At 35.6% G+C, this 10,738-nt stretch overlaps 2 protein-coding genes across 5 annotated transcripts; both read right to left on the reverse strand.

The window, feature by feature from the left end:
* Positions 1 to 267: 267 nt before the first annotated feature.
* Positions 268 to 3,180, reverse strand: LOC103484442 (uncharacterized). The gene is made up of 2 exons (XM_008441505.3): positions 1,809 to 3,180; positions 268 to 718 (listed from the first exon to the last, which is right to left on the reverse strand). The coding sequence occupies exons 1-2, from the start codon at positions 2,411 to 2,413 to the stop codon at positions 499 to 501; spliced, it is 825 nt and encodes a 274-aa protein (XP_008439727.1). The 5' UTR covers positions 2,414 to 3,180; the 3' UTR covers positions 268 to 498.
* A 2,895-nt stretch (positions 3,181 to 6,075) lies between these two features.
* LOC103484443 (probable LRR receptor-like serine/threonine-protein kinase At5g45780) lies at positions 6,076 to 10,685 on the reverse strand. Of its 4 annotated transcripts, XM_051088570.1 has the most exons (13): positions 10,479 to 10,674; positions 10,228 to 10,355; positions 9,834 to 10,015; positions 9,611 to 9,743; positions 9,404 to 9,475; positions 9,051 to 9,194; positions 8,870 to 8,941; positions 8,742 to 8,801; positions 8,428 to 8,501; positions 8,195 to 8,341; positions 7,733 to 8,071; positions 6,985 to 7,376; positions 6,076 to 6,848 (listed from the first exon to the last, which is right to left on the reverse strand). In XM_051088570.1, the coding sequence occupies exons 3-13, from the start codon at positions 9,928 to 9,930 to the stop codon at positions 6,528 to 6,530; spliced, it is 1,851 nt and encodes a 616-aa protein (XP_050944527.1). In that variant the 5' UTR covers positions 9,931 to 10,015; positions 10,228 to 10,355; positions 10,479 to 10,674; the 3' UTR covers positions 6,076 to 6,527. The 4 variants fall into 4 exon arrangements, with proteins under 4 accessions (XP_050944527.1, XP_050944528.1, XP_008439728.1 ...); XM_051088571.1 differs by having other exon boundaries at positions 6,076 to 6,861; positions 9,834 to 10,355; positions 10,479 to 10,685; XM_008441506.3 differs by having other exon boundaries at positions 9,834 to 10,355.
* Between the last annotated feature and the right edge of the window lie 53 nt (positions 10,686 to 10,738).

Genomic DNA, 10,738 nt, shown 5'->3' on the forward strand with positions numbered 1-10,738 from the left:
ACTATAATAAGCAAGCTTGGTCAAACTATATTTTTCATTTTGGAATACTCAAATTCTTGGATTACATCAAGTAAATGATCCGACACGAAAACTGACTTGAAAATTTTTCGAAGTCCCAAGTCCGATGTGAGGAACTTATTGTAGTAACTAGCAACCTGCTATGTCATGTCCGTTTTCATTACACAGAAATGGATATTTTCCATCTTACAGAATCATCACAAACCCAAACATTGGTCATAATCATTCACAAAAGCTTTGCTAACAAGAAAAGCGAAGTTAGGATCAATATTCAAGCAATTCTCGACACAAAAGCTTCAGAAACTGCACTGAAAAAAAAAACAAAAAACAAAAAACAGCCACAAATTCATCTGTTTGGCAAGATCGTAAGATTTACAGGGTTTAACTAGCATTAGAACAAAGTTAAGTTGAAAACGTCAACCGTTCCATGGGAAAAGAAGAATTCTTCTTTTTTTTCTTTTTTTTTTCTTTTGACACTTGCTAGAAAATGTTTATACGAAAAAACCATGGAAGAACAAAAGCTATTACCAGACATGCCATCAAAAAGTTACAGAATGGCTGTCCCCTCCAACATCCCCCACCCCTGTTTGATGTGTTTCCATTGCTGTCTACTGATCTCCCCTCGTTCCACTCTTCCATAAATCTGTTGTCCCCAACTCCTTCGACGTTTTTAGCAGTCTCACCACAAATTTCGCACATTCTGTATTAACCAAAATGATAATGATTAAATGATCATCGGCTCATTTGACAATATGAAAGACAATGTAGTTTAAAAACAGGAGTTGCCAATTGGCAAGTCGTAGTTTTGGATTCTTTTCCTTTTATTTTCACATGTAAATGCACAGAAACAAGTAGTTGACTCTATCAATGTGATACCATTCAATACTCAATCTCTTGTGCGGCATATTTCAACTTCAAGGAAATTACTTCGTTTCAACTTGCTCTACAATCCATTTGGCAGTTTCTAAGTGAAATGCCAAAAGCTCTGAAAAAAAATTATCCTTAAATCTATCATTGAATTGTTCAAACACAATCAGCCATCAAATATCACTCCCCAAGTCTAGAATTAGTATCAAAGTCCTCTTGAAGAGGTTGAAGGGACACCTGGAAAAGGGAAGTTCAAAGTTTGAACCAAAAGAGGTGATAAAAATAAACATTTTATAACCATTTCATAATATTCTATAACCATATTCGAACCCCTTAGACACGTGATTGCAACTTTATGTCATGACTCCATTTCATTGATTGCATAACTGCTCATGCCACCTAGAAAAACGCTTTAGGGGAAGAGATAATTCGATGAACCCTTATTACAATTTTCCAATACTATACCTGAAGGACAAACCAAGTTGGTATAGCAGCGATAAATTTAACCTGATAGCACAAAACAAAATCAAGGGTAGACTAACTTTACAGGAGACTTTTATATAAGACAGAAACCAACAAAAGGATGGATACAGCCTTAAACTTTCTTCCTCCATATTCATTAACGCTCATTTTCCTTTGTGTGCCTACAGAAATGGAAGGGCTTACTATTTCTACAGGTCAGTAAACTCAATCGGGTAATCCTTTTGGAAGCAAAAGAGCCAAAAGAAGACTAGATATAAAACAAATGAGGAAAGATAAGAGTCAAAAGTATTCGTGAAATGGCCGGATTAGCAGCTAAAGCGATAGAACAAAAATAGATAACCAAAACCACAACACTTATCAAATGTCAAGCCAAATCCCAAGTAAAAGGTACTTAGCTTCATATCGAACTAGAAGAGAGAGAGAGAGAGAAAAGAAAGAACCTGTTTCCTTTGAGCTTGAACCATGCCTCAGCACAGTGACCATGCGCAATTCCCAGCTCATCTTTGCAGTCACAACCAAGTTGAATCAATTCCGAAGTACTGGTCCCAGTTTTAGCCTCTGAAGCTTGGTTGGAAGCCAAATGGCAGATCCTACAGACCCTTTCTCCATTCCAGTCATCTATAAACCCTTTACCCCCTTTTGGCTTGACATTTATCAACATCGGATTGTCCTTCGTTTCTGACATCTTTGATTTTACATTCAACTTTTCCAAATCCTTCCTCAACCCCATTTCACTGTTCTTCATAAGCGATTCTCCGTCTTCACCTCTAGATGCAGCACCATCCGAATCAATAACCAGTACAGTTTCTGAAGGATTCAGATTCGAACCCTCCCTTGTATCTATATTAACATTTGGTATAGCTTCTCCACCGAAGCCGTGAGCTTCCTTGTCGCCGCAGGCAGAGGCGGCGCTTTCTGGGATAATTACAATGGTAGCCTCGATCCTGTCGCCATTAACCAAATCATTTGTGGGTTTAGGCACCACTGTTTCTACTCGACTCGACACATCACCACCATCTTGGCGATTCCTTTCTTCGCGATCCATTTACCAAAATATATTTTCCTCGTAAACCCAGATTCCCGCAAAAGCTGTTCTGAAATACTTCGTTCGCAAAACTAGTATCTCGCCACAGTATCAGAATGCATCACTCAACTAATTGATACATAATGAAAATTTCAATCGAAAATCCAAGTGGGTAATCCCCCACGAAAAGGGAGAAAAATAAACTCAAAAGAATCGCCCCATCTTATAATCCAAAGACTTCACTGTTCATGAGAAACATCATTTGGTTACAACTTTGTTTCACCAATGAAAGATATAAATGCCTTGTTCCTGAGGAGAAACTCCAAAGAAGAAAATGAGTAGATAGTTTACTTTTAAATACAGAAATTTCTTCCAGGGAAAGCGTTTACTTCATAAATTGAAAACGAAAACAACAAAATAGAGAGATCTGGTCATCTGGGTCGGCTCCAATTGGCCTCCTCCAGGTGAAATACCTCTATTTCCTCCTGTCTCTCTCTCTCTCTCTCTCTCTCTGGCAGTAGTATCTGGATGTGACATTAAAAAAAAAAAAAAAGAAAAAAGAAGAAGAAGAAGAAGTAAAGGATAAACACCAATTTGATGGGAGAGTGTAAAATTAGGTATAAGTAAACGATTTAAGAAATAGTAAACAGAGGGAAATTGAATAGAATACAATTCATCTTTATGGGAAGCAAATTGGGTATGTACTGAAAGCAACTAAAAATGGAAGGATAAGTATCCCTCACTCTGATTCCATTGGAAACTTACGCCAAACCAACTTAGTCTTTATCGCAAATAAACGAAAACACGACAACTTGTGTTTTAAAAAAGAATTATATACATTTTCGAAACCAATCCACTATTTAAAACTCATTTCTATATCATTCTTTATGTTTACTTGGATTTTTGTACTAAATAATGTTGAGACTTTAGAATGGGTAAAAATAGCTGTTTTTGTGTAAGTAGATTGTGCCAAAATTCCCAAGCAAAACCAGACCCACATCAAATTATTGTCCATCAAATCCAACCTGTTTGCCTTTACACATTTTCATTTTCTTAAGGTTGAAATGAAATTGTCCTAAAAACCTTACTCTACGCTTTGTCGATGTTCTTGTTGATAAAGCCATCTTAATTCTATAATTTTTTAAAAAAAATTAAAAAATTTAACAGTTTTCTTCAAACTCAATTTTTTTAAAAATTTTCGATATTAAAAAAAATATATAAATAAAGTTAATTTCTACTTCGAAAGCCTATTATATCCAGAGAACTTTATATTTATTTTAGACTATAAGCATTTTAATATGGAGTGAACCAAAAAGTAGTTTCTATTCTACAATTAAAGTAAAGTTAAGATGGACTGTCCACTAAAAAGTAAAAAGTGAACAAAAGAAATCCTTAACAAAGATCTCTAGTCTTAGCATAGGACAAATTTAAAGATTGGGAAAAAACTTTTAAATTAACCAAATGTGATTACAAGACCTAATATTTTAATCTCATAATTCAATAAATCTTAAATTTAATATCTAATAATAATTTAATTTTGATTTTTAAAAAATAAATGGTTGTATAGTGTTTTGAAATGGAACAACAAAAAATAAATAGTATTTTAACTCATTTGTCCTTGTGCTCTCCTTTTAATTTCCTCTAATTTTGAGGATGGTTAAATATTATTCCAATCCTCCCCTCTTATTTTAATTGAATTTTTTTTATTATTATTTCAGATTTGTCATGTAATATTTTCGAACTATTAAAAATGATATTCATTGTAATAATTTATGAGGATTAAGTGGGAACCATGAAAAACCATGCCTTCTTTTAAAATGCAACATAATCTTAACTTGTGAGAAGATTTGAAAGAGGATACTTGCTCTAAGAAAAAAAAAAAAAAGAGAGAGAGAGAGAGAATAATTTAAAAGTATAGTCTTAAAATAAATAAAGATGCTATATTGCAGCACTTTGGTGAGATGCCCATGTAATACATTTAATCATGATTTTCAAACATTGACTGGTTATAATATTTGAAATGTTATTCTAATCATCGCCTGTTTCTCTCAAATATATATAAATGAGATGACACTTTTTTGCTTATAGATTTTTGTGGGAGGGGAAGATAAGTAATAGAAATCAATCAAACAGCCTAAGCACTGCAACATTATTTTAAAATCCTTAACTTTGATGTGACACTTCAACTTGTTATACTTACAAAAAGCAAAGGAATAAAGAAATGGATGCAATTGTACCAAAAAAATTAAAAAGAAGAAAAAGAAAAAGGGGAAATTGAAATAACATATTCATAATGGTGCTTATATCTTTGTTTCTGTGCTTACATCTATATCAGCCTTCCCAAGTTGGGCACTTTCTTAATTACTTACTAATTTCCATACACAAAACTTGGTGCTGCCTGCACCAACTAGGGACTGGGACCCTTTTTTGTCTCACTTTTATACATTATCTCTTCTATGTTTCTTCCTATAATTCCTTACATTCAAATGTTTTCTAAATAACAAAAGCTTACATAAACATGTATAACCTTTGCCCATCTCTCTTTTCCTCAGTTAGCACTTAAGATACTCTTCATAATTTTAACGATTCACACAAAATATCTCTCCCAACTTACCTCATCATCCACAAACTATTTTTAAACTGTATTTCACTGATTCTCTGCAGATATAATCCAATTAATATAAGTTTTGTTGTGAAAAGATATTTGTTTCTTTTCCTTGCACCAACCATTGTTATTATATTTCTTCTGTTTCAAGTCTGCACTAATCTCTCATTTTGGTTGTCGTTGCCCCCATACAAGCTCTAAAGCCTATTGTCGGGTCAAGCATAAGTGAAACTGGGAGGCAACGTGAAGAAATGCATGATCCAAAAAAGGAAAAGTCAAAGCCTCAAGTTTTGTGATAGACAGTCAAGCTAGTGAATATATACCAATCGAGAAATGACTTGGTCGTGTACCACAACATCAATCATCACAAACTACCATAACATCATCAGTGTTACACATAACCATAAGCAAGTAAAATCGTCTTTCAACAACCTCAAAGGGAGAAGAGCAAGTAATCTCCAAAAGAAAGTCAAGACCTTAGTTTTGTGTGTTTACTTGAACTATACCCTCTCCACACACCAACTTAGACATCAAAGTGTAGTAAGCTCGATATCACTCCGATGTAGGAAACTTTATGTAGGTCAACTTAAAAATGCAGGACCAAGCCAGAAAAAGCGAAGCGAAGGCCAAGCCTGTGACGGTAACAATTCTGTGAAAGTTTTCCACACCAATTGTTAGGATCAAGTTTTTGGGAGAAGAAATATGGACTCATTAAGATGGAGAACATCACGCAACTAATTTAGGATGTTGATATGAAGTTGGAAGATGAAGAGAGGATGTAGCTTAAATGTCCACCCTTGACTTGTTCTCTTCTAGTGGGAAAAATTGACATTATTAATATGAAATGACGACCCCTTGATCGCTCTTGCTCCAAAGGGGAAAAAGAGAAGAATGTATATTATGACTAATTTTGATTTTGTAATATACATGATGCTTAATTATTAGAGAAAGCTCCAATAAGAAAAGAGTTGAATGGACATTGAACCGAAATAATTTTTCTTGAAAGAAAAAGGGAAGTGGGGTCTTAGAATTGTCACAAGTCAGAAGGAACAGCGTGCCTTCCAAATAACAAAACAAATGGCAGGCAAGGAAAGAGGGTCCAAAAGACCATTCCCATGTTTTATTTTGCTTAGTGAAGGGGCAGAATGAAATAACCTTTTTTTCAAAGATGATTTACAGCCACATTTGGTTAACCTCTTCTTCTCCAAATACATCATGACAGTTCTTCTTTGTACTTTCTGTTTTGTCCCCAAAATAAAGAATCTCAAACCTCAATTTCTGCTAACATATTTAGTTTTTATATTTTACCATTTCAGGAACATTATTTGAAGTTAATTCCTTGATTTTGTGAACTTCTCGTGTGACTGTTTTTTTTTTTCCAACAAATCCTACAATACAAAAGGATAGACTTACATCAGTCATCATGAGGGTCTGTTGTTAGCATTCGGGAATTTGTGGAACATGTTACGGAGATAAGTGCTTTCCATCTCTTTGAGATGCAAAAATGTTTGTTTTTCTAAACTCTTGTTGTCACCGAGGTCCTGAAAGCTCCATGGCTTCGACCACAAATGAAGATTCTTCATGAATATCACTGTAATTTCTTGAGAAACTGTGAGCTCTATCTTCATAAAGACTTGCTCCAACTGGTGATTCCTCCATTTGGCTAGACTGTCCAACTAGACCTTCTAGAATCTTCAAGATGTCAGACATCTTTGGTCGAAGTTGTGGATGTGATTGAGTACACTGCAGAGCCAACTCAACACATTTTTCAAGCTCCATTGCATCAAAACATCCTTTAAGATCCCTGTCCACCAGCACATCTAACCTCTCCTCCTCATGTAATGTTCTAACCTGCTTATTTCACCTTTTTGTCAGAATCTCATTAGAGTGTGAAACAAAGGAACATTATGAAAAGAGAATAATACAGATAGTAAGTTTAATAAGAGTACCAAATGATAAGCAAACAACTCATCATAAGGAGACTTACCCATTCGAGGATCATTCCCTTTCGAATTTGACCATTACCAGCATCAAGTGCTTTTTGCCCTGTCAAGAGTTCAAGAACCAATATGCCAAATCCAAAAACATCAGTCTTTTCTGAAGATTGTCCAGTTGAAAGATATTCCGGGGCAATATGTCCCACTGTGCCTCTAACTGCAGTAGTAACATGTGAATCTCTCCTATCTAACATCTTTGCCAGACCAAAATCGCCGACCACAGCTTCAAAGCTTTCATCTAGAAGAATATTTGCAGCTTTCACATCCCGGTGAATAATTTTTGGGTTACACTGCTCATGTAGGTATAGAAGTCCACGTGCTGCGCCAAGGGCAATACGCAATCTTCTGTTCCAATTCAATGAAGGCTTCTCTTGGCCTGCATCTGAAAGTTGTTGGCATATAAACAATCATGAGGTTGAGAAAAAGTAGATCATCAAGAATAAGAACAGGAATTGAAATTTCACGAGCATGAGGTTGAACTCGCTTGATTCTCAAGTTGGCTGATGAGAATATTTGATAGTAAATTGATAAACTAAACCCCTATCCCTAAGAACTAGAAGGAGTTACTTCTTGTGTCATCTTAGTTGCATACTCTGCTCTCAAGCGAAGTATGATGATTTATGTTGACAGTATCCTAGTTTCAGCAGAGTTAATACTCAATGGAGATCATAAGAGAATCAGGGAAGGGGTAGGGTAGGCTAGCAATATAAAATTTTCATCATCGTTTGTTAAACAAACCTCTAAGACGGTCAGCAACACTCCCATTGGGCATAAAAGGATAAACCAGCAATCTCTCATCTGGGGTCATACAAAAGCCATACAAACGTAAGAGGTTGCGGTGCACTGCTAAACCAATCATTTCAACTTCAGTTTGAAACTGCACTTCTCCAGTGTAATTCGGATCTTTCAGTCTCTTGACAGCAACATACGTCCCATTTGGAAGACAAGCTTTATAAACTACTCCAAAACCACCCTGTCCCAGGATGTTTTGGGGACTAAAATTACTTGTCGCCTTTTGTAGCTCACGGAATGTAAACCTTTTCAGGTGACCTATATCAAATTCATAATCTTGCTGCACTGCAGATTTGAACCAACATAGAGCAGTGAAACAGAGTCAATCATTATACTCTAACAGAAAATAAAAAAGAAAGAAGAAAGAAGTAAAAGGACATCAAGTTCATCCAAAGTTCAGAAAAGTACCGTAGGATGTGAAGACAAGATGAGATCTATACCAATGCACCCAGCCAACAAGTAACACAACAGAAACCACAAATGTGAAACTAACAATTAGAGCTATGTAAAGAACCAAGTGATGGCGGCCATTATCTTTTTGAGACGAACCAGTTTCTACACAATAACAGTTATTAGTGAGTTTATACTATTAATATTCAAAATTGAAGATACAGCAATTATGGAGAATGAAGCTATATTACCATTAACTGGCTTCGGAACTGCACTACAAAATTTATATAACGAAGATGCACAAAGGAAGCTATTCCCTGCCACACTATAGAAAAAAGGCAATCACAGTCAAAAGGTGATAAAATGGCATTGGAGAAAAAAACAATTCCAGAATGGATCCGGAATCTTTACAAGTCATTCTCACGTTATACTCTACATAGTATACATTAGAGAATTGTGAAAGTACAATGAACTTAATTTATATTTCTGATCTTCATGAGTAAGCAACCACATTTGGCATCAGATCAAGTTTTCTGACTAATAAACTCAACATAAGAAATCTCACCTGTACTCTTTCGCAAGTATTCTTGGAGTTGGACCACTGAGATTATTATTCGATAAATCCCTAGCAAGCAAAGCAATTAGTCACTTATGTAAATAGCAAAACACAAGGAATTGAGACAGAACACTTACAAAAAGGAAAGGCCAGAGATATTTGCAACAGATTCCGGTATTGGTCCACTTAACTTGTTACTACTGAGCTTCCTGAAAACTTGGCAGGCAAAGGTTACACAACAACAATAAAATCAATAGTTAGAAAGTAGAAGAGCATGGAAGAAGGGGGAAAAAATCTTGCAATTCCAGTCATACTCACAAGTAATTTAAACGAGTAAGAAACCCCAAAGAACTTGGAATCCCGCCTACAAACTGGTTGTTAGAAAGGTCAAGAGTCTGAAGCTCTGAAAGAGCTCCTATATCATCGGGAATTGGACCAGATAACTCATTGTTTTGCAACAACCTACAATTATTTACATAAAATAAATTAAAACTTTCAAAGAAGCAAGTTAAAGCTTGAATGAGAGACATTCCAGCATTAGGGTATCTGAGTGCTGGGACAAGACAAGATGAATAAGAACAACCACTAAATTTTCACCTCAGAAAACAATAATTATAAACGCGTAACAGATGATTTCGATAAAATTAAGAAAAAGGAGGCTCACTGCTCACATTATCCTAAGATGACTCAGGTTCCCAATGCTAGGGGAAAGCGTTCCAGATAAACCCATATTTGGCATCTCGCTAGCAATAAGAACAATAATTAGTAACAAATTTCAGGTTTATCTATCATTTACTCCTACGCTATATCCAAATCATAAACCATGAAAGTAAAAAAAAAAACAAATGTTTAAGTAGGAAACAGATAGAGAAACATACAGAGAAATCACAAATCCCTCAGCAGAGCAAGCAACCATATTCCAGGTGCATGGATCAACCGAATTTATGTCCCATCCTTGCATCACTCTCCGCTCGTCCTTTATCCTGCTCTTCATTGACATCAAAGCCGCCACTGAGCACAGAGCAAAACATCAGAGAATGAGACCCAAACATTCAACCAACTTCAAATAACATCAAATGGGTATCCATAAAATGGCAAGACCTTCATAGTTTACTCCTTTGGGAGACAAATGACTGTCTGAGGCAGAGACCACCACGATGAAGAAGAATAGTAGCAGAGCTACTTTTACAACTTCCATTACCAAACAAGCAAGGGGAGGAAAAACGAAAGCTAGAGCTACCCAAGTATAAGAAGCAAAAACCCACTACAATCCGTAGAGTAAACTGCAGAATAATATGTTTAACTGAGTTTTTCGGGTCATAAAGTATACAGTCCATATCTCATTGAAAATAATGACAAGCTTGAAAAAAATCTTGACTCTCTAGAATTCCGACTAGGTAGTGCGTTGAAAAACAAACTAGAATTCAGGTACAAAAAGCGAAGAGGGGAAAAAAAACAAAAACTAGTGGCAGATTTAGAAAATCAAGCGCAAGACCAGGAAATCTCGAGATGTGGGTTAGGTTTAATGGGCTAGATTGTGAGTGAGGAAATCCTCGATGTGGTGAAGACCATAATTTCTCCATCTTGGCTGTGAACTGCAGATAATGATGAGCCGTTGGATTTCTGACATTTATGGACAGAAAATGAACAGGTTGGATTAAATTAGTTTAGAGGATTAATGGAAGTGGGGAACTTGAAATTAAAAAAAAAAAAAAAAAAAAAAAAGATGTTTAGGGCTCGATGTACCACTGAGCCCCAGTTGGGTGGCGCCAACATTAATGATTCCTTCCGGCTTTAACAATTTGGCGCAATCATCGGAGATAATGGACAGAGTTCATGTTCATGTTCCTCTTTCCTTTTAGAAAACTATTTATCAAAATCATGTTTAGTTTAAAAACGATTTATGAAAATAGCCTGGATTTTCTCTCTTTCCTTGGTCGAGTCTTCAAGACTTGGCCAAATTTATTTACTTTTCTGTTTTCGTTTACATTTTAACTTTTATTCTA

This window comes from Cucumis melo, chromosome 8 (assembly GCF_025177605.1).
Source record: "Cucumis melo cultivar AY chromosome 8, USDA_Cmelo_AY_1.0, whole genome shotgun sequence".
Classification (NCBI taxonomy): Eukaryota; Viridiplantae; Streptophyta; class Magnoliopsida; order Cucurbitales; family Cucurbitaceae; genus Cucumis; species Cucumis melo.